Source organism: Phocoena phocoena, chromosome 1 (genome assembly GCF_963924675.1).
Source record: "Phocoena phocoena chromosome 1, mPhoPho1.1, whole genome shotgun sequence".
NCBI classification, from domain to species: domain Eukaryota; kingdom Metazoa; phylum Chordata; class Mammalia; order Artiodactyla; family Phocoenidae; genus Phocoena; species Phocoena phocoena.
This window is the reverse complement of record NC_089219.1, coordinates 50,383,306-50,407,975: the sequence shown is the minus strand read 5'-3', so window position 1 is coordinate 50,407,975 and position 24,670 is coordinate 50,383,306. Positions and strand designations below refer to the sequence as shown.

The window sequence follows — 24,670 nt, the reverse complement described above, 5'->3', positions numbered from 1 at the left end:
GTGCAAAGAAGACAGGAAAAGGCCCAGGGACTGGGCAAGACGTCTGACAGGGCTGGAATCTTGGTGTGTGATGAAGAGTGGCTGGAGATGAAGACAGCTCCTGTCTCAGCTCTGTGAACACATCACCAGTTTTCCACATAATGAAATTTATTTGAAGCCATTTGGATGATGGTCAAAGATGATAAGGAAATCAATGCATAAAGGGATAGTCTGTGGGCTTTTTAATGTAAGTCTGAAGTTGTCCTTGCACTATCCCCCTCAGAAGGTCAATGCTTTAATGGCAGACATGGGTATTCAGCTCCATCTATGTGGGTCTCATATACCAGTAACAACAATCACAGCACCAGGGGAAGCTGACATCTGTTGAATCCTAAGCACGCTGTCCTACAAGCTTTATACACGTGAATGCTTACAATCTCTACAGCAAGCCCACAGGGTACAAATAGGAAAATGAAGTGCAGAAAAGGTAAGAAGCTTGCTCCAGGTCACACAATGAGTCCCAGGGCTGGCGTGTTACCCCAGAGCCCAAACTCAGTGGCTACCTTGAGTTTACATTCCTTCTTCCGTGAAGGGTGCTCTCACACCACTTCCAGGGCAAATCCACATCTTGAAGGGCCTGAAGCTTTTATATGGGGGAACTCGTAAAGAAAGGAATACAAAATTATGAATACAAGATCACGTACACTAATGAATATTTACAATAAGAAAAAAATTAAAACAAATACCTGGAGCCTTGGGGATTTAGGTTCCCTTTCCCTGAGATCAGAAATGCCTAGGTAGAAATGCTTCCTGACTGCAACCCCTCTCCACCCGGAACATTCTATGCCTCCCAACAACTACCTGCACTCACAGGGCCATGCGAGCAAGGGTCCCTGAAGCTTAAGCTTCAGTGCGTTCACTTCCCGGGAAGCCCACCTCCACCACCGCCTCAAAGTCTCTTAAACTTTCCCAAACCCTTTAGACAAAGGTCAGATGTTAGGGCCAGAAGGAGGTGATCAGTTCACTACAGACCAAACAAGAGGAGGAGACAAGTGCAGTGTGAAAGGCACTAGGGTTCCCATCCTTGCTCCCCTGATAGAAGGATGGGCCATTGCAAGGGGCACTGCTTTGGAGCCATGCAAACCTAGGTTCAGATCCAGCCTCTGCTCCTCAGGAGCTGTGTGATCTTGAACATGTTCACTGACCTCCCTGAGTCTTGGCTTCCTCATCTATAAAAATGATACACTGTAAGAATCAAATAGGATAACTTGCATATTGCCCAGGAATGTCAGCTCCCTTCCTCCGGGTAAGCCTTTCCTGGACTTTCTCCTCCTTTGTGTCCCTTACCCCACCCCAATTTCTGAGGTGGGTAGGTCAGTCCCTTCTCTGTACTCCCAGCATATTCTGTAGAGACCTCCGCTTGAGCACATGATTCTCTTAGTAATTCAGCAAGTACTCCCTGGATACAAAGATGAACACGGACATGCTACCATCTTCAAGAAGCTCACGTCTAGTGGAGAACGACAGGTCAGGGAGCCTTTCTCGGGCTGGGGCCGTGCCTCATTCCACTGGAAACCCTTGGACATGGGGCAGGTCAGACCCAACTCTCAGCCAGTGCCTGTGCCAGCCTCACTCGCCTGAGCCCCTCGCTCAGCTCCACTCTCATCAGGCCCCAGTGATGCTGCTGGTCTGCACATCCATCGCATGGCTAGATCAATGAAGTTTAGTTTGCAGGGCACTGGGCCCACTGTTGGCTCTCACCTCAAGAACAAAGAAGAATACTGGCCCTTCCAAGGCAAAACAAAGGCCAACTTCTCCCCCATGGATCCCTTTTCCTTTATGGGCAACAGTATGCAGACCCCTGGTCCTCCACTGAACTACATTTAAAATAGCTTTTGTGAAGGACAGACACGGCGGCCATTTTCATGTATGTGCGTGCCCGCAGCAATGAACTGATTGTAACGCGAACAATGCGCACTTCTTCCCACTTCTGACAAAATAGATGACATTGTGTCGTGGGCTGGGGAGGGGGTGGGGGCCCAGCGAAAGCAACCAAGCTGTAAGGTTTATGACACGAAATTCTGACAAAAAGCATTCTGAAGCCTCTTTCCCATCATCAAAAAACCACACTGGGCAAGATCAGAGCTTAACAGCCAACCAAAAAAACACATTCAATTCCTGAGATCATTTTCCTGAAATAGAAAACTACATATGTTTCTCAAATTTCACATCAAGCCACTGCAGAGGCCAGACTGCAGGGCCGAATTGGGCCAAAGTAAGTAAGAGAGAGAGACAGACAGACAGACAGAGAGGGAGAGAGAGGGAGAGGGAGAGGGAGGGAGGGAGGGAGGGAGAGAGGAAGAGGAGGAGGGGAGGGGGGAGGGGGGAGGGACTGGGAAAGGGAGTAAAGAGAAGAAAATGAACCCATTCTTCCACATCACCACATTTCTCTAGCACAATCTAAACTTACCAACACCCCCAGTTTCACAGAACTTGTAGTTAGGGTTGCTTATCGGGCAGTCTTTACTTTGTCAAATTAAGACACATTGCCTTGGATTAGCAAGACTCCTTAAATTCAAAATGACTTCATGGTTGGCTCAGAGTTCAGTGTCTCTAGGGCCAGCCGCCAGGAACATATCCACTGCGGGCCTCCCCGCCCCCTCCATACTGACCTGCCTGACTTTTCCATGGAGACCGCAGAGCAAAAGCCCAGGCAGACAGGCTGTCAGTGCTAATTAAAAGTCCAAACACCTCTTCAGAAACTATCTCCAGCTCAATATTTATACAGAATATAAGACTCCTAACAGGCAGAGCTGGAGAAGGGAGCAGGAGGTTGAGGGCAGAAATAGGCTTGAATGGCATTTGGAACCCATTAATTTTTAAAAGACAGGCTGCCACTCTATACAGACCCAGAGAGGTTCAAAATGTAACGAAACCAGGAAGATGAATGAGCCGAAGATTGTTTAGAAAGCCTGCGGAGAGCACTCAGCTTTTGAAAAGAATAATATCTGGGCAATAATGAGAGCTGACGCTTTTTATTGGTGAATGCAGTTTTTGGCACCTTCCCACAATACAGGTTGACAATTTTTCGTATTTAACAAAAGGAAAGGTAATCTTCTAAATGACTTGGGAACAAAGGACTCCCTGACTGCAATTTCTCAATAACATTTAAGAATTCTCTTCAAAGGCCCTTGACGATAATTTAGAGAGAGGAAGGAAGAAAACAAGAAAAAAGGAAGGTATACTAAAAGATATTAAACCAACTGGAAGAGGTGAAAAAAAGAAGGAAAGAGTATAGCATTTTGACACTAAATTACATCCCCAAAGGTTGAATTTAATGTTAGACTTTTACAATACTTTTTCCAAAAAATGAGGTGTAAGAAATAAGCCAAAGCAAGACTTTGGTCAACACCATTACCTCTCAGACTCAGAGTTTTAGTCCAGGGAGGGGCTAAATGGATCACTAGCTCAATCACCAAATCTTGCCGACAGACCAAGTGCCAGGGGCCCAAGGTTACCTGGCTGGACCACACACATCTTCCAAGCTTCAAACCACGCCACCTGCCAAGGCCTCACAGCCCTTACAGTATCATGGGTTCCAAGACTGAATACTGATACCTTTAATCAGAGTGAATGAAACTTAGAGGCTACTCAGAGTCACACAGGTACAGCATATTCAAAAGGCCCAATAACTAGGTTCACAAGAGTTCACTTACAGTGACAGCCATCCTGGATAGCAAACTAATTTAAGAGGCCACCAAGACTGAGATGTCCTGTCCATCCTGAGGGAGGCCTTCTCGGGTCAGAGAAAGGACCCCTAACAATGTATGATGTGGGGATGTCCCCTTAAAACCTAACTCACACTTCACTTACTAGTTTCACCTTCAGGGTGAGACCCTTCTGGGAGTCTGTCATATCACCTGGAAAATGAGATCTCTATTTTTTAGCACTTTTACAGTTCCAAAACATTTTTGGCAAAGACTCTACCATCATACTACTTGTAAATGAGGAACCCCATCCCAAGATTGTTCCACTTTACCATATTAAAGAGCAAACAAAACTAAATTCTAAAAGTGATTCGAGGTCTCAGAGAAAACTGTTAAGTAAAGGAAATGCTACATAGCTGCTCAATTGGAAAATTAGTCATACTGGCCGTTACCTTTCAGGCATACAGAACTCATGTCTAGAGGTAAGCACATGAGATCTGAAAAAAAAAAAAAGACAGAGGAATGGATAAAAAAGATGTGGTATACACACACACAAACACACACACACACATACATACTATACTCAGCCATAAAAAAGAATGAAATAATGCCATTTATAGCAACATGGATGGACACAGAGACTGTCATACTAAGTGAAATAAGCCAGACAAGACAAATATCCTATGATATCACTTATATGTGGCATTAAAAAAAAAAAGATCCAAATGAACTTATTTACAAAACAGAAATAGATGCACAGACATGGAAGACAAACTTATGGTTACCAAAGGGGAAAGGGGGAGGGATAAATTAGGAGGCTGGGATTAATATATACACACTACTATATATAAAATAGATAACAAACAAGAACCTACCATATAGCACAGGGAACTATACTCAATATTTCGTAATAACCTATAAGGGAAAAGAATCTGAAAAAGTATATATATATATACATATATATGAATCACTGTGCTGTATACCTGTAACTAACACAACATTGTAAATCAACTATACTTCAATATATATATACACACATATACACATATATCTTAAACAAAAGACCTAGAGGGGCTTCCCTGGTGGCGCAGTGGTTGAGAGTCCGCCTGCTGATGCAGGGGACACGGGTTCGTGCCCCGGTCCGGGAAGATCCCACATGCCACAGAGCGGCTGGGCCCGTGAGCCATGGCCGCTAAGCCTGTGCTTCCGGAGCCTGTGCTCCGCAACGGGAGAAGCCACAAGAGTGAGAGGCCCGCGTACCGGAAAAAAAAAAAAAAAAAAAAAGACCTAGAACAGTACCTGATACACAGCAGGTATTCAATAAAAACTGGCTGTTATTATTATTTTTTTTAAGTTATGGGAACTGAGCAAATTCAGACCAGTGGTTCTTATTGAAGGGTGCACATCATAACCACCCAAGGTCACACATTATTTTACCACCTTTGTCCCAAAGGACAAATGTGGGGATTCCTAACCTTTTCCATCGAGATTTGCTTTACTGATGAAAAGTGAAAGAAGAAATCTCAACCTTCCTCAGGGTTGGACTCAACGGAGCAGATAAAGAGGGACAGTCATTGATCCCCTAGTTAAGCGTTAGTGTAGGGCAGCAGCAGGACTCCCAGTCACTGGGGGTCTGTGCCTCAACTGTAGGCATGGGTGAGAAGCCATGATATGAACACTCCGTTCCCCTCCTGCCCCGACAGCCCTGGCATATTCCATTCTCTCCTGCCCTTCCTGGACTTTCAGCCTCTGAATACTGATGGCCTGTGGTCTCCTGCCATCTGCTCATTTCTTCACGCCCACAACAGCTCTGAGACCTTTGGAGATACTCTCACACCCTCTGACTCACAGAACCCTGCAGGAAGGCAAGACAAAACCCAATAGGGGAGAGAAGTTGCCCAACAGGTTATTTGGTTTCTAAATGGCCCACTGTCCCCACCCCACCTGTAAGCTGTTTAACTGAATTTAGCTTCACCTTAAAACGTAAAACTAAAAAATAAAGACTGAAGGGAAAGATAAATGAAAGTAGCACTTCCTGTGTACTACTCTGTATTGCAAACTGGTTAGAGGTTTCACCCAGGGTGCTCCATTTTCTCCATAAAACAAAGCCATGTAATTTTTGTCCCCCTTCAACCATAAAAGGAACCTGGGATTGAGAAGGATTAAATGACTTTCCCATGTTCACCCAGCTGGTAAATGGCAGAGCAAAACTGTGAGCTAAGGAGTATTTGGCTCCAGCCCTTACAGGAATTTGAATAGTTTAAATAAATGTGTACCTACCTACTGCTAGACTAGAGAGAAGAGACCTCTTAGGTGCTCTATTAACATACATGCAAAGAATAAATGAATGAGTAAGTGAAATGAATGAAGGAAGGAAACTATGAGCTACAGTTGTTTCAAACTATATATCACCACCCCTACGACCTGTCCTGTGCTCACCCTTCTCTCTGTCGGTATTATAGAAGGATTATAAATTAGTATCTGGGATAACGGTCAGTGTAACTTACTGAGAAATTACAATTTTGTGATTATCTTTTTATTTGCTCAGTATTAATTCTCGCTTTTTTTCTTTAGTAGTAAGAGAAACGCAATGCACCAACTGAAAGCCTATTTTATCCAGGCTCTAGCTGCGTGTGAGCATAAACCAATGACATGCAAGCAGAAGTATTATGCAGCTCTTCAAAGAAGGTTCTCTAAAGAAGGCTGACTCAGGTGTGTTCATCCTTTTTATGCAACTCCCACCTTCCTTCTTCCTGCTATATGAAATGTGGGCTGAAAAACAGAGACTCCATAAGCCATTTTGGACCATGAGGTATCTTTGAGAATGGAAGTCAGGGCTGAAGATAATGAAGTAAAAATGCCAAAACAGTTAGTGTCCTTGATGAGTTTGTGGGACTGTCATAGTAGCCCAAAACTCTATACATCTGTATTTACTTACAGAAGAGAATGAACGCCTGTTTGTTCAAACCACTATGATTTTTAATTTTCTATTTTTTCTATTACTCATCAGTGAAGAGATAAGGATAATTTTTCTTCTGTAGAGAGTGAGAGCACTCTTCTTTCCCCAAAATAAGGGTAAAGGAAATCTAATATTTACAGGCCATTTCTCAGCACTATTAAAGATACCAAAAAATAAGCTGATGCGAGAGGATGACTGAATCATTCTTCCTAGAACCTAGAAGAACAGTTTTATACCATTGTTCTGAGAAATCATCCTTCAACACAACCATAAAACAATGCATATCAAAGAGTTTTACCATCAATCATATCAGAAATAACTGTTATTTTTTTCCCCAGAACTCTTTAATTTTATGACACTACCTTCAGAATCTTTGTCAAGTTTCAACCAAGTTCTGGCCAAAAAATGTTACCTCTAGGATGACCTAAATTCAATCAATTTTACTTTCATTTAATAGATTTCTAACAAAAAATCAAGTCGTTAACCACAGTGAGAATCCACTTTACAGTTATGAGGGTGACTATAATTAAAAAAAAAAAAAAAAAAAAAACAGGAAAATAAAAACAGGTGAAACTGTAGAGAAATTAGAATCCTTATACATTGCTGGTGGGAATGTTAAATGATGCAATTGCCATGGAAAAGTTCAGTGGGTGGGTCCTCAGAAAGCTAAACATAGGATTACCAGGTGACCCAGCAATTCAGCTCCTAGATATATACCCACAAGAATTGAAAGCAGAGACTCAAACAGATACTTATGCATCAATATTCACAGCAGCATTATTCATAATAGCCAAGAGGAAGAAACAACCCAATTATCCATCATGGGTCCACCAACAGATGAATGGAAAAGCAAAATGTAGCATATGCATACAATGGAATATCATTCAGCCATAAAAAAGGAAGGAAATTCTTACACGTTACAACATGGATGAATCTTGAAAGCATTATGCTTAAGTGAAATAAGCCAGACATATAAGATCCTACTTATATAAGGTATCTAGAATGGGCAAATTCATAGAGACGGAAAGTAGATTAGAGGTTAATGGGGCAGGGGAAGGCAGGAACAGGGAGTTGTGTTACTTAATGGTTACAGAGTTTGTGTTTGGGGTAACAAGTTTTGGAAATAGGTAGTGGTAATAGCTGTTTAACGCCATGAATGTAATTGATGCCACTGAATTGGACACTTAAAATGGTAAATTTTATGCTATAGATATTTTACTAAAATTCATAAAAATGTAATCTATCAAAAGCACTGAATTATACTTTAAATGAGTGACTTGTATAGTATGTGAATTCTCTCTCAATAAAGCTTTTTTTTTTTTTTAAATCAAGTCTTATCTTAGATATGCAACTGAGTGAGGTAATCAGGACGTCAAGTACTAAGGAAGGGATGTGGACTGCAGACAGGCCACCAGAGGCAGATATTATCGTGGAAGTCTACCCCTTCTTCCTCCCGTGCTGCTGCCTCAGCCCTTAGGGAGGATGAGCCTGCTCCCTGCCTGCTCTTCTCTCCACTAAGAGTAGCACCAGAGGAAGCGCAGCTGACTTTGCACCCCATCCCCTGACTTAATTTTCTCCAAGGCGGTAAGGGAAATCCTTCTGATTGTTGTGACACTGGAATATATTAAGCCATGTTTGAAGGGGTCACTGTGTTAAAGATAAGGTACTAAGTCATTCCTAGAATAACATTGAGCCCACGCCTTCACTCTCCATGCCCAGGTGCAACCAGTGTGCCCTGGCTTTAGGTAAGCACACCTCAGCAGGATCTGCATTCATGTTGCTGACTCAGTTACTTGACTTGATGACATCTGGTTGGCATATCGGGCCTGCCTTCCTCCACATAAGAACACATACACCTGAACATGTAAGTGCTGGTTTAGCCTCACTTCTGAGCTGCATTATCCACCCAGTATACCAGACGCTCTATACATTAAAGGTTAACAAGTATTTTCTAAGATAATGAGGTAGGTTTTCATTCTTCATCTAGCTAATATGCTCTGTATGTAGTCTCTATCAATCAGAACTCCAATGGCAAGGAAAAGTGAGTGGCACTTTGAACAGGTAACAATAGGGTACCTGTTAGGAATTTAAATAATGAGGATTAATGTTAATGGTCCTAAGTGTGATAACAGCGCTGTGGTTACACAGGAGAAGGACAGTACTCTTGGGGATCACATTGCAGAATTTATGAGGAAAGAAGGTGGTATCTGCAATTCATTTATAAATGGTTCAGCAAAATAAACACATATATGCATGTCAGAGATAGAACACTTTTGAGCACAATGTAACAAAAACGTTAATTGATGAATTATAGGTCTGGGGTCCCCAACGCCCCCGGGCCACAGACCGCTACTGAGCTCCGCCTCCTGTCCGATCAGCGGCGGCATTAGATTCTCTAAGGAGCGAGAACCCTACTGTGAACTGCGCATGCGAGGGATCTAGGTTGCGCGCTCCTTATGAGAATCTAATGCCTGATGATCTGAGGTGGAGCTGAGGCAATGATGCCAGCGCTGGGGAGCGGCTGCAAATACAGATTATCATCAGCAGAGAGGTTTGACTGCACAGAGACCATAATAAATCAACTGCTTGCAGACTCATATCAAAACCCTATCAGTGAGTGGCAAGTGAAAACAAGCTCAGGGCTCCCACTGATTCTGCATTATGGTGAGCTGTATAATTATTTCATTATATATTACAGTGTAATAATAATAGAAATAAAGTGCACAATAAACGTAATGCGCTTGAATCATCCCGAAACCACCCCCCGCCAGCCCCAGTCCCTGGAAAAATTGTCTTCCACGAAACAGGTCCCTGATGCCAAAAAGGCTGGAGACCGCTGATGTAGGTAAAGATATGGTGTTCCATATACCATTCTCTCAACTTTTCTGTAGCTTTAAAATTTTTTCAAAAATAACACCTTGGGGAAAATAGTAAAATGAACAAACAAAAACATGAATTCTCACCAATATTTAAGAAAACACTGAAATCCAATATAAATATTAGTAGTTGACATAAATAGGCAATCAATACATGTAATACTAATAGATACAATTATTGACATTAATTGACATAAATTAACAAAACAAGTGGTTGATAAATATAAGAAAAGGTAACTGCATTTAATAATAAAAATGCACATTAAAATAAGAGATCATTTTAAGCCTAAAAACTTGGCAAAGCTAACACAGACATTATACAGACATAAGATAGAATATTATATGGGTCAAAAACATGTTTTCAGATAATATTTGAAAGGGAAAATACAATAATACATAGAGTAAAAAAATAAATTGTATAAAGTAGATTTATAATTTAAAAAATGAAATAGAGTAATAAGAGTCATTAAATAATGATACTATTTTTGAGATCCTGGAGATTATATTTGGAAAATGACTATAGATCTGGATCAATAACCTGCCATAATCTTCTCCTGACAGATTAGCAAATAACCATAAGAAAAATAACAGAATAATAACATCCCTTATAAACCCCACACATAGAGAACCATGCAAATCAGGAAAATAATTGCTATTTTAAAAGGATTACAATTCTAAAGAACATAAATTCATCTCAAAGTAGAAAATAGAATATTTACTGACAACTTTCACAGAATTGTACATTGTAGTGGGGGGGAGTAATATATCATATACAAAATGTAAGGAAAAATAAACCTGAGATTCTAGAAGCTCAGCCCTGTTTCCCCATATGCCATAGAAAACTCAGAAATTCTAACATATAACTTCTAAAGCAAACTAACCAAACTGTCTCTTGTGCATAAGGAACTCAGTAATCAATTTCTTTTTGTCCAAAGAAATAAAAATAAATGAATTGAGAATAGACAAATCTTCTATAAAAATAATTCAAAATAACGTATGTAGATAACTCCATCTTTAAGGAATTGAAGCATAACTCCCTACTCCTAGTGTTGGCTGTACATGGTGATTTCCTTCCAATAATACAAGACAGAAAGTGGAAAGGAACCTGACAAACAATACCTCAGCCAGATAATTAAGATCAACATCAACAGTGGTGACATGCTGCTAGTATGTACCCTTGATATGATATGACATGATGAGAATGGTACTCAATAGAAATAGGCAGTGTAGTCTTCCTCCCCAGGACATACTTCCCATGTCTCATCATGAGAAAAACGTCAGACAAATTCCATTAGAGGGACATGCTATAATATATATGACCAAGCTTCAAAACGGTCAAGGTCATCAGAAACAAAGTTGAGAAACTGTCACAGCCAAGAAGAGACTAAGGAGATATGACTAACTGTATATGGTATCCTGGATAGGATCTTGGCCATTAGGTAAAAACTAAAGAAATATGATTAAGTATGGAATTTAGTTAATAATAATGTATCAACATCGGTTCATCAATTGTTGACAAATGTATCACACAAACATAAGATGTTAATAATAGGGAAAACTAGGTGTCAAGTAAATGGGAACTCTCGTACTACCTTCACAACTTTTCTGTAAATCTAAAACTAGGTTTAAAATAAAGTCTATTTGAAGTTATAACTGAATTTCAAAGGACATACTTTTAGATAATTTACAGAATATTGCCAACCCTCGATAATCTAGGAGAAATTGCTCTCAGACCACAATGTTAGAGGGAGTTCTTCTCCTGAACAGCAGTTGGGTTCTTATGTGTTCACTCAGTTAATCCTGATTATGTTCTCACCTTTTCTTTGGCCACTAGGAAGCTTGGAAACAAATCAATTAGTAATTATGATGAACCATAGAGTTTCTATGAAGCTCTTGGCTTTATCTTATTCTATTAATATTTCACTCCATTGTGACTTTTTAATATTTTTATCACTGCTTTTATCTTCTCTTATCAGTCACCTCAAATCTCTTTAGAGGGAGGATTTATACATATGCATATGTTTTTGTCTGATTATACAAAATTTTATTATTCAAATTTCTGACTTCCCACTTCTCATGTTACCAAAATTCTGGACAGTTATCCACTAAAGGCTAGGATGTGGCAAATTACTACAACGTTGAGCTTTAGTTCTTGAATTGCAAAATGGTGATACCACCACCTGTTTTAACTGATGATTGGGAGGACTAATGGGGTTCACATTTGTTAAAAAGTTAGCACAGATATAGAGAATGCAGTCAATAAATGATGACTATGATGATTATATAAATTATTATTTTAAAAAATAGCAATAATTATTTTCATCAATATAATGAAAAGAATGGAGCTGAATTACAAATTAATCATAAGCCAAAGTGGTGATTTTCTCAGTGAGCCAGAAAAACAAGAGTAGCTGCCGTATTTTAGAAGGTAAGAACAATAAATAAAGCGAGGGGGGAGGGGAAAGCAGGAGAAGAGAGAAAAACAGATAAGAGGAGGAGGAGGAAGACTTCTTACACACCGTCACTGCCAAAAACAAGTCTGAAGGCTTAAGACAAGGTGAAATCTGATCACTTTTTCAGCCATGACTCCACTAGAATAATAAAGAGAAAAAAAGAAAGGGAAAAAAAACACCCTCTAGCCTTTTTGGCACCCATTTCCCCAAAGCCTCCCAAAACAATCACAATAAGAGTCAGATAAACACCAAATCTGAACCTCTCCTTGGCCCAGAGGATGCCAAGTTCATGTTCCACTGTCCAGAGTGTTTTTTGGCATTCGTACATTCAAACTCAGACCCTCATCTTCCTTATTCTAGAAGATGGAAAGACAATGGGGATTTTTCATTAAAAGAACTGTGAATTGTTTAAATACTATGTGCTACACATTTTATCCACAGTACCTCTAACCCTGACAGGACTGCCAGATGAGGACCTGAATTTGGGCAGGGGGTGGGGGAGGGGGAGGGTGGTAATTTACTCCAGCTTCTCACAGACAGTACATAGCAGAGACGTTGAAACCAGGTCAGTCTGACTACAAGGATTTCCCTCTTTCCGCTAGGCCAGAAGCTTAATGCAAAGACTCCCTGCCAAAATCGATACAGTAAGGAAACTAAATAAAATAGCTAGGGCTTCCCTGGTGGTGCAGTGGTTAAGAATCCACCTGCTGATGCAGGGGAAACAGGTTCAAGCCCTGGTCCGGAAAGATCCCACATGCTGCGGAGCAACTAAGCCCGTGTGCCACAACTACTGAGCCTGCACTCTAGAGCCCGCGAGCCACAACTACTGAGCCTGAGTGCCACAACTACTGAAGCCTGCATGCCTAGAGCCCGTGCTCTGCAACGAGAGAAGCCACTCAATGAGAAGCCCAAGCACCGCAATGAAGAGTAGCCCCCTCTCGCCACAACAAGAGAAAAGCCCACGTGCAGCAACAAAGACCCAACACAGCCAAAAATAAATAAATAAATTTATAGAAAAATAAAATAGCTAATTCCTTCAAAAACTTTCTCAGCGCTGTGTTGGAAGTTCTTCTGTCACCTTACTCAGTCAGTCCATACAATAACCCCATGGAGTAAGTATTGTCATTACCCCAATTATATTTATAATTGAGAAAGCTCTGAGATTACTTGTTTCGCCTGATCATGCAAGTTGAAATAGAGAAGAAAGAATGAAGAGATTGAGGAAACAACAAAAAAGAAAAACAGATGTAAGAGAGAAGTGTGCCTGGGAGAGGGCAACAACCTTTACAAGAGGAACTTGGTGCCTGGTGCCCAAGGTCCACAGGCTCAGCTCTCCAGGAGAGCAAAGCTGGAAGGGAGGCCTCTGAAGGTGCTGGCAAGTATGGACAAGGGGCAGGGAGGGGACTGCAAATACACGCTAAGGAAAGTAGAATGAGTCATGAGTGTCTCAGCCAATAAAAAATGGCAGGGATGACTGGACAGTCAATAAATCATTTCTGAGCACTAAACTTTCTGCTTCCTCAGGATTTCAGATTGTCACAGGTGGGCAATGGAAGCCCCCAAGCATGTTCTGATAGGCCAACGAGAAGCTGTCCATCTTTAAATTTACCAAATCCATCCGACCTTTCAAAATACGTCCAATCTTTCACAGGTATGGACCACCTTACATATTACTTTCATGTATACTCTGTTAGGCAATGTTGTCCCAACTTACTGGACCATATAACCACCTGGGGCACTTGTTAATCACACAAATTCCCAGGTATCCCATAGGGATTCTGATTCAGAAGGCTTGAAACTGGAAGCCCTGAGGATCTGGGCTTTGAATAAATGATTCGGCTGATTCCTATAATCAGGCTAGTTTGGTATCACAATCCCCATTTTATAGATAAGGAAAGTGAGATTCAAAGAAGGTAAGGCCACTCCCAAGGTCACCAAACTCTTGCATGGCAGAACTGAGGATAAGTCATGTTGTACCTCCACAGTGGATAAGCAAAGCAATGCATTTAAATCTATCTGAGCCAGAGCTAGCTTCAAAAACCTGGCTTCTTGGTGTCTTAATATGGCATTAGACACTTGGAAATGGGGGTGTGGACTATCTAGCACTATCAGAAAAACAGGGAGGACATCAGTGAATTGGATTGATTAACATCCAAGGAAAAAGAGAAGGAAAATCAAGGTCCTCCTCCATCTGTAGTTCTGCTTTTGAGTTCTCAAGGCTTGTGGGGGCCAATGGATTGTTACCGATACCCACACTATTAGCACTGTTTTGACTCCTAGGTCCATTTGGCTAAAATAATCAAAACATTTCCTTCACTACTGCACAAAGATAGGGAAAAAAAACTAGAGAAAGGTCCTGCCAGAAATAACTCTGGACAACTAATATCACACCAAAAGAGGAATGTCCAGATGAGATCTTCACCCAAACAACTCCCTCCCCATTGATGATAACAATATAATGGTGACTAATTGCACCTTCTGGGTTAAAGTTCAGACCACTTCTCCAGAGCCCTCTCCCCAGAGAGGGATGAGTACCTGAGGTTTACTGAGGCCATTTTAATATGCACGTGAATCCCCTCCACACTAGCATTTCATTAGTGGGAGGGGAGAATAATCAACAAGATGAATGATGTGCTTGTGAAATACATCTACTATCTCCTTTCTGGAAGCCCCTGCTGCCAAATGAACTATCACACTCTCATCAACTCTCTACAAGGAAAATCCAAATCATACAAAACGAGATAGACAGAAAGAGCACAGGGAAAATGGTACTCCCATTCCCAGCTTCTCATGAGTTTAAATAAAAGGGAAAATAGGGAGGATTTAGCGCTCTCTAAAAGAGATGACTTTAAGATATACCTAAATATATACATACTCATGCAGGTTTTTCGGTCCTCTGGGAAATGATCCCCTTTCTCATATGCAATTCTAAATCATTTCCAAGATAAGAAGACCCCTCCCTGCCCTACTGCCCCCTCCCCTTGTGCATGCCCTGAAATCTGAGGTCAAGATGACAACAGGTTTGCATGCTTTGAGGATACATGTCCAATCTGTCCATATATATGCACATCTGTGCACACATCCATTGTAGCAGCCACAGTCACACTCCATGAGTATTTTTAAAATTGTCTCTGATGTGTAGCACATAACTTATTTATAATATTTGTAATTTCTTGAGAAATACTGTTGACTTCAACATACATACTTCTACACTCTGGGATGATTCAGGTACGTTGATATAAAAAGCAAAATAGCTTCATTAACACACCCATCTAGTTAAAGTTAAAATCACCTTCCTTGAAAAACATAACTCTTGCCTTAATTTTAGGGGCCAAAAAATGTTTCTTTTATTTACCACGTAAAAAGCACCTTTGGAAAAATAGTCACATTTCACAATGGACTATTCACGTCTCCTTTAAATGTGTCCAATTTTAATGAATGGTCTTCACCTTGGATACCCACATTCCAGGCCTCATAGGAACAATGGTGTTTGGGCATGTGCAGTGGAAGTGGAAGATGGATTCAAGATGTTTCAAGTACGCAAAATCGCATGCAGATGTACAAACAGTACATCCAGTCAAAGCGAGTTAAGAAAGCTATATATATATATATATATATATATATATATATATACACACACAGACACCCGAGAATGGATGAACACAAATAAAATCCAACTCATAATTAACATACCGTGCTGTGACACCTGTTGCCTTCCACGATAAGAAGTCTGGGAGATCAAAGAAATGTCCCGCCTTATCCCAGCAAGTCTCTCTCAAGTTCTGCCAAATTAAATACATATTAGAATCAATTATGGGCTATTTTTTCTCCCCCTCTCCTCTTTCAATAATGTTTCAAAATTTTCAAAACAAAAGCATAGCCAACAATGCCCAATAAAACATCTGTTCAGGGGCTGGGAATGGTGAGTGATATAAAAGCAGTACTATACAGGAAAGAAAAATTGGCAATTATTGATCCTTCCAAAAATGACTATAATTTCCCTTTTATTCCTCTTTGCCAACCTGGAGCAGGAGGAAGTACATTCTGCAAGGGTACGCAATCCGTCTTCCCAGTGAAGGGCAAGAGGTTACTCTTCAAGACACATAAAAAGATTTCAAAGCTGAACAGCTGTGAACTGGGGAGAAAAACCACACTAAGAAATTACCTGATGAAATGCAATGTGTCCTGCCATGAAAAAGTCTCCCCAGGCTGACTGGCTCCAAAGGCAACAGGAATGATAGTCCCTGTCCACAAAGAACTTCCAATCTAAGCCAGAGAGAATGGTACGGAATCAAGCTATTCTTATAACTTTTTTAAACATTTGTTCCTTCCAATTTCTTCCACGCTGCCAATGTGGTCAGATTTTTTTTTCCTGCCACTGGGCTTTTCCTTCCTCTGCCACCTCTGTCCAGAACACTCCTTCCTCACCCACCACCCTGCTGCTCTGCCCACTTTGGTTAACCCAATCCATCCTTCCCTGGGGAGGTCTTTCAGGATCTCCTCCTCAGGTGAGGTCTGGCTGTCATATAACCCATATCACCCTGCAAGTAGTTGTATAATGTCCTTCTCTTCTGCTAGACTGTAAGCTCAATGAGGTCAAGGACCTTGTCAGTTTTATGCACCATAATATCCCACAACTGCCTTTTCTCCTCCCCGGCACAGAACTGGACCCTTAGCTGTGAGGTAGAAATCACATGACTCCAGTCCCCCTGACACACTTAACTGGACTAGGGGTGGACATGTGACCTAACTGGGCCAATCAGATTCCTTCTCCCAGGAATTTAGATTCAGGATCCAAATGGAGTCATTTAACTTCTGCCTTTGAATGGAATTGGAGGTGAGATAAACTTGGAAACTGTGAAGTGGCCATTTTTTTGCCAAGGACCTGGAGAAGTAGGACTTCAAAAAGAGAAGAGCAGTAGAGACAGAAGCAGCAGCAAGGAAGGTTTCCTACCACCCAGGCAACTCTCCATGTCCTGGTTTCAATTATTCCCTCCCCAAGAGGCTACAACAAAAAGGAATGTATCCTAAGTACATGGGTATCTTTGGGAACCTAAAGGCAACAAGACAGAAGATCCAAAAGAGACATATTCTAGTATCTGCTAGCAGGTGACACATAGCAGACGTTTGATAAATATGCATTGAACAACTAGACAAACTGCTCACTTTCACCTTCCAATCTCTCTCAGGTGAGAGGCGCTTCAGAGTTTACAAAGGGTTTCCACATGTGTTACCTCCTTAGAACAACACAAAAGTCCTGAGTGCTGTTCTATCTATTTTATAGACATACAACTATTCTTTATCTATATTTGGCCTCAAATTCTATGAGTTCTTCCTATTTTCTCTTCCGCTATCACCACTCTCTGAACACAGACATCCACGCACAGCAGAGAAACTGAGTATTAACCCAGGAACAGGGTCCCATTAAAACAATAATAACATCAAAAGGGCTCAGATGTAAAAGGCAGTGTTAAGCCCATTTTCTGTTGTTGTTGGTTGTTTATTTTAAATTCCTAAGCATTTGGGTGAGCACTTACATCTAGAAAGGGCTAAACTTTCCTTTGAACACCCATACGTCTTAATGTTAAAGCAACACTTAAAGTTGACTAAATATGCCAAACGTAGCTCTGAACTAGCAGTATCTTTATATGCTAATAGATCAGTCAGAACATGGTAGCCTTTGAAACTATAAGTCAAGCTACTAGTATGTCTTCTGGGTAGTCCCCCAAATCTCTTTCCATGTGCTCTGTGGTTTCGGTGATCAGTTCTCAGGGAGAAAAGGCATCCTCCTTCTAAAGACTTCAGAAATCCAAGGCCAATCAGAAATAAACCACGAAACCACTGCAGCAACGATCAGTGCTACCAGCCAAAGCCAAGCAGTCTTCCTCAACTCAGAAAATAACTGCTTCTGTTAGATCTTGTATACAGTCATTACAGACCTTGCAAAATGAGAGCTTTCAGCCTGTAGCCACGCAGACAGCCTCTGTGGACAACGGAACCCAGGCAGAATGTCTCAGAGACAGCATCAGGCCTCTGGCCAGAAAGAGACACATCGGGGGCAGGAGGGACAAAGCAGCCTGGCGGCGCCATCTTTTCTTGAGACGACGCCGGCTTCACTGAGCAAAGCCAGAGACCCTGGCTCAAACTCTCCATAGAAGGAGTGACCAGAAATGGCATCATATAAGGAGTGCGAGGCACCCTTAAAAACGCACATGATCCTAGGGGAGAACACAGCAGTAGTATTCCCTGCCTTCTCCACAAAAGCAAAGTCTGCAGCTTAGCCAACAAAGGAGAGGGGGAAAGCGTTTGCCTGGATGAGAGGAATGTCTCCAGAAGCCTGATCCCTTACTTGGAGATGCTGACACTACCTATGAGGTTCCCATGGTGTTCTTAGGTTGGGCTACATGATTCACAAATGCTTAGTCATCAAATGCCAGATTGGCCAAGGGCCTATTAGCCCCCCGGGATGGATTCTTAATCCAGTTCTATGAGAAAATCTCTCCAACTCTGCCTCTCCCCAACCAGCGGAGTCCCAGCCAAGGGCCTCAATCTTACTGAATTAATTCTATCCTTGGAACCACTGGGCCTGCATCAGGCACAGCGACTGTCCTCTTAGATTCTTCCACAGCTTACAACAGTGCCCCCACGTTCCTCATCTCATTGGATTCTCAGGACGGTTCAGAGGTGGTAGGTGATACACAACAGTCTGCACGTGAAGGATGCAGAAACTGAGGTTCAGATGACAAGGCCTTAACCCAAAGCCACATGGGGCTTCCCACTCTAAAGTGAGCGTTCCTTCCTTCCCAGGCCACAGTCACCACCCTGAGGCTCCCAGATCTAGCAGAGCTGTGGGTTTTGGCCTTTAGGAAGCATCATGATGGAAGCTATTACCATTCTTTACAGAAGAAAAGCCCTCCAAAACACATTTTTTCTAATGTTTTTTGTTTGTTTGTTTGTTTTTGTGGTACGTGGGCCTCTCACCGTCACGGCCTCTCCCATTGCGGAGCACAGGCTCCGGACGCGCAGGCTCAGCGGCCATGGCTCACGGGCCCAGCCGCTCCGCGGCATGTGGGATCTTCCCGGACCGGGGCACGAACCCGTATCCCCTGCATCGGCAGGCGGACTCTCAACCACTGCGCCACCAGGGAAGCCCTCTAATGTTTTATTAAACTTCAGAGATTTCACTTTCAATCCGGGGCAACTCACTTAACTTCTACATCCCTCATAACACCTTCCATGCACAAATGGTACACGGGCTAGAGCAAACACAGAGCAGGTCCCCGACACAAGCCAACTTTAGGCGCATCTCATAATGTGGGTGCTGAATCCAGTTCAAACTAGGAGCTCTCTGTGCTGAAGGAGTTAAGCCTCTCCTCCAGTTACCAAGCAACTAACAAAAAGTAGTCTTTTCAAGGAAAAAAAAAAAAGTAATCAGCAGTGATTGGGGTGTATGACTTGGCAATAAAGGCTTCTGCGTTCCAATAACAATCCTTTGAGCTAAGCAATCCCTCAGGCTTGAAAGCCACCAAAGAGAACAAATCTCTTTTTTAATCATCTATTACTTCATAAAACCACACTCAAAGCACACACAGCTGCGGGTCTTGGCAGAGGGCGGAGGTGGAGTAGTGTATCTGAGGTTCAAGGCCAGGCAGCAGCCACCCCACCAGCCTGGGGCAGAGAGTTGGAGCTTTCTCCTTTTCCTTCTCACTGCCATGTCCAGGGAGGCAGTGAGGTCTCTGCTGGCTCCTAGATGCCAAGGGAACTTGAGGGTAAAATGAAGCGGACACTGCAATGTATGTTGGGAGACGTGAGGGTCTAGGAGCAGCATGGGAAAGTAGGGATGACCAATTAAAAAAGGATCAACTAAGTATTTTGTTACGACTTGCAGTGGGATTCTATCTGGGCTCTCTGCTGTGTGCAGTGAATGAAAGGGAAGAACAGAGCTCCCTAATTCCCTCCCAGTAAATGGTCCTGCCAGAACATCCCAAATACTCACGATGTTGTTTTCCAGCACAACGGCCCTTAAAAAAGCAAAACCTTATCCTCACTCTATATTCACGACTAAGAATTAGGGCACAGGCTGATGGCCCAGAAAGGAGAGATGTTTCAGGAAGAAACTTAATCCTCAACTTCATTCTTTAAAAAAAAAAAAAAAAAAAATGATGCTGAAAACATGGACTGGGTCATAATCCGCAAACAGAAACTTCCCAGAATGAATGAAATAACTGTTTCATACTCCCATCCACAGAGAAAAAGACCAAACATTGCAGATATTTTAAGTCAGACAGATATGCTGAGAGGTTTGTGCTACCAGTGACATCTTTCTAAAAACTTAAAACTTACCATGACGTTTCTTTGTTTAAAATGGTTCGACAGTTCCTTGCGGCCTAGAATCACATTTTATCTACTTGGCATGGCTCTCAGGACACATAACTTAGCTCCAATTTGGCCATTATTTGTTATGACTCCTTCTTGGCTCACTGCCCATCATCCCTGTCTTCCTCACTCCCCACCCTGATCTCACCTCATTTCTTTCTCTTCCCAAACGCACTGCACTCTTTCATATCTCCCTGACTCTGCTGAGGCTGATGCTGCTACTTGGATTGGCTTTCCCATCTTCTCTCATGATCAAACGTCTACCTTCGATTTTCAAATGCAGCTCAAATATCACCTTTTCAGTGAATCCCTCCATCCCTTGCTGTGTCCTTATTATATATTCACGTGCCTAAGTCCATCTTTCCCAAATTTCAAACCCCTGGAGGGCAAAAAGCCGCTAACTTTTTTAAATGCAAAAAGTTTCAGGAGGCATAAAGAAACTTAAAGTCAAACTCTTTTAAAGTAAAATTACAGGGCTTCCCTGGTGGCGCAGTGGTTGAGAGTCCACTTGCCAATGCAGGGGACACAGGTTCGTGTCCTGGTCCGGGAAGATCCCACATGCCGCGGAGAGGCTGGGCCGGTGAGCCATGGCCACTGAGCCTGCGCGTCTGGAGCCTGTGCTCCGCAACGGGAGAGGCCACAGCAGTGAGAGGCCCGCGTACCGCAAAAAAATAGATAAATAAAAATAAAGTAAAATTACAATGAAGCTGGAGAAAAATGTGTGCAAAGGAAATGGTAATTAATGAGATGATGTATGATGATAATGTAATGAGCCTGATACCAAGGTTTTGGTAAGTCAGCCTCATAACTTTCTCATAATATTTTTTGTGTGGCCCTATATCTGCCTCTAATGAGTAATCACAAACAGGGTTCAGAGAAGGGAAAGGGCTTTGGGGCCTGGGTGGCCAAAGAAGACTTCATGGAGGATAGATTTGAGCTGAAGCCTAAAGGTCAAGTAGAATAAATATTTATGCTACTGCTGAGAATGACACCCAAAAAACAAAACTCTAAAATGACAAGGTAGATCACCCCCTTTAGAGAAGGTTTTGTTTAACTGTACTGTACCTTCACAGAATTTATTTATAAAATGAAAGAATTCTATTGTATAATTTAAATTATTTAATTTTCAAGAACTGGATACATATATGCATCTTCCCCCCACACCTCCCCTAGAGCTCTACTGTTCTACAGAAAGGTAAATTTATAATCCACACTAGAGCAGATTTTCCAACCATAAAAATGTTATCATTTGCATGAAAACGGATCGTATTCTGCAAAGCTGACTTTGCCCAGGAATGTGATACACCACATGCATTAGGAAAACAAGGCTTTGGTATGTGGGCCCTAAGAACTTTGGAGTCAGGCAGACCTGAGTTTGATTACTGTCCTCACCACTTCCCAGCTGTGTAGCTTTAGGCAAATTAATTTCTCTAAGCCCCAGTTTCCTCAAATGCCACATTACTAGCATCTACCTCAAAGGACGTTGGGAGGGTTAAATGAAATAATGTGGAGTGCCTGATAAGTCAACGGATTTCACTCTAATTACTACTGCAGAGCTTCACGTGTTTCAAAGTGCTTTAACATGCATGATCTCATCTGACCTGTATAATTCTTTAAGGCAAAGAATAGGGGAAAGGTAAGAAATTATAACCTCACCTTTCAGGTTAAGAAAGTAAAACCCAGAAAGGGGTCACAACTGTCCCAAGGTTACACAACACGTAAGTGGAAAGACAGACTAAAATGTAGATCTCTAATGCCCAGCCCAGTGCTAGTTCAGGGGTCTGCCTCCCTAAAACACAATAAAATGCAGAAGGAGGAAAGAAGGATGCCATGGTAACCTAGATAGCACAGTTCCTAGTGGGTGGTACTGTCTGTGGAAGGGAGGGTTCTAAGAGAAGAGAGGGCTTTGGACTGGGTGAGGTCTTGGAACAGACATGAAATAAAGTGGGAGACTTGGACAAACAGAGAAGTGAGGAGGTCTTCCTTACCACCTCACTCTCTTGGATCCCTTCATGCCCTTCTCATCATTGCTATTCTATCTCCTTCCTGAGCTCCTTTTCCTTAGTTTCCCTTTAAATACACAGAGATGTTCTTGATTCATCCAAATGCTCTTCTCACTTTTCACATGCTTCCTGGACAATTTTAATTATTCCCAAGGTTCCAACCAACTACTAGCTGAGTAACATGCACGATCTCAAACTCTAAACTCTCCTGAGACACGTCTCCTGGATGCGCCACCGCACCTCTAACTCGACACGTTCATAACAGAATCTGTTATTTTCCCCAAATGTTTTCCTCCTCCTTGGTTTTCTATGTTAGGGGATCCAGTTACCCTAGGAGTCATCTTCTCCTTCTCTCTCATTGCTTACATCCAATCATCCTTCTAATTTAAACTCCCAATTAATCCATGAAGAGGTTCCCACCTCTTCACGCCCCCTGTATTAGTCAGGGTTCCCCAAAGAAATAGAACCAATAGGAGACTACATATATATCTTATGTAATATATATATATATATACACCTTATATATAAAATACATATCTTATAATATGTATATCTTATATATCCTATATATGTATCTCCTTCGTATATATGACATCTATGTACATTTGTATATTTCTTCATATATGTATATTTATTATCAGGATTGGCTCACACGATTATAGAAGCTGAGAAGTCCCAAGATCTGCAGTTGGCAAGCTGGAGACTCAGGGGTTCCAATCTGAGTCCAAAGGCCTGAGAACCAGGAGAACTGATGGTGTAATTTCTAGTCCAAAGGCCAACAGGCTCAAGACCCAAGAAGAGCCAAGGTTTCAGTCAAAGACAGGAAATGACCAATTTCCAGCTCAAGGCAGTCAGGTAGGAGGAGTTCCCTCTTTTTCAGCCTTTTTATTCTATTCAGGTCTTCAATTAATTAGATGGGGCTCACCCACATTAGGAAGGAGAATCTGCTTTACTCAGCTGACCAATTCAAATATTAATTTCATCCAGATACACCCTCATAGACACACTTAGAATAATGTTTGAACAAGTGTCATCCTGTGGCCCAGTCAAGTTGACACATAAAATTACCCATCACACCACATCTTCACTATCCTATTTTCAGTCCATCACATTCTATCACCTGGATTATTGCTATCCTGTCTATGGTATACCACAAAAGTGGCCAGAATTCTCCCCAACCCTGTATTCATGCCCTTTGCAGTATGACTCTGTAGCTCCCCGCATTAAGAGGTGAATCTAGAGAAATGCAAATCAAAACTACAATGAGGTGCCACCTCACACCAGTCAGAATGGCCATCATCAAAAACTCTACAGGGGCTTCCCTGGTGGCGCAGTGGTTGAGAGTCCGCCTGCCGATGCAGGGGATACGGGTTCGTGCCCCGGTCCGGGAAGATCCCACATGCCACGGAGCGGCTGCGCCCGTGAGCCATGGCCGCTGAGCCTGTGCGCCCGGAGCCTGTGCTCCGCAACGGGAGAGGCCACAACAGTGAGAGGCCCGCGTACCGTAAAAAAAAAAAAAAAAAAAAAAAAAACTCTACAAATAACAAAGGCTAGAGAGGGTGTGGAGAAAAGGGAACCCTCCTACACTGTTGGTGAGAATGTAAGTTGGTGCACCCACTATGGAAAACAGTACGGAGGTTCCTCAGAAAACTAAAAATAGAATTACCATATGATCCAGCAATCCCACTCCTGGGCATATATCCAGAAAAAACTATAATTCAAAAAGATACATGCACCCCTGTGTTCATAACAGCTCTATTCACAACAGCCAAGACATGGCAAGCAACCTAAATATTCATCGACAGATGAATGGATAAAGAAGATGTGGTACACATATACAGTGGAATACTACTCAGCCTTAAAAAAAAGAATAAATAATGCCATTTGCAGCAACATGGATGCAACTAGAGATTATCATACTAAGTGAAGTAAGTCAGAAAGAGAAAGACAAATAACATATAATATCACTTATGTGGAAACTAAAATACAACACAAATGAACCTATCTATAAAACAGAAACAGACTCACAGACATAGAGAACAGACTTGTGGTTGCCAAAGGGGGAGTGGGCTGAAGGAGGGCTGGAGTGGGAGTTTGGGGTTAGCGGATGCAAACTATTATATACAGAATGGATAAACAACAAGGTCCTACTGTATAGCACAAGAACTATATTCAATATCCTATGATAAACCATAATGGAGAAGAATATGAAAAAAGAATGGTGTATATATATATGTATGTATAACCGAATCACTTTGCTGTACAGCAGAATTTAACACAACATTGTAAATCAACTATACTTCAATTAAACAAAAAA

At 41.9% G+C, this 24,670-nt stretch overlaps 1 protein-coding gene across 3 annotated transcripts in view; it reads right to left on the bottom strand.

The window, feature by feature from the left end:
• Positions 1–24,670, bottom strand: part of FGGY (FGGY carbohydrate kinase domain containing) — a 399,164-nt gene that overhangs the window by 331,229 nt on the left and 43,265 nt on the right. For all 3 annotated transcript variants that reach the window (XM_065876468.1, XM_065876483.1, XM_065876476.1), the window contains one exon: positions 15,668–15,756. In XM_065876468.1, coding sequence (XP_065732540.1) covers positions 15,668–15,756 — 89 coding nt within the window. The remainder of the gene's footprint in view (positions 1–15,667; positions 15,757–24,670) is intronic.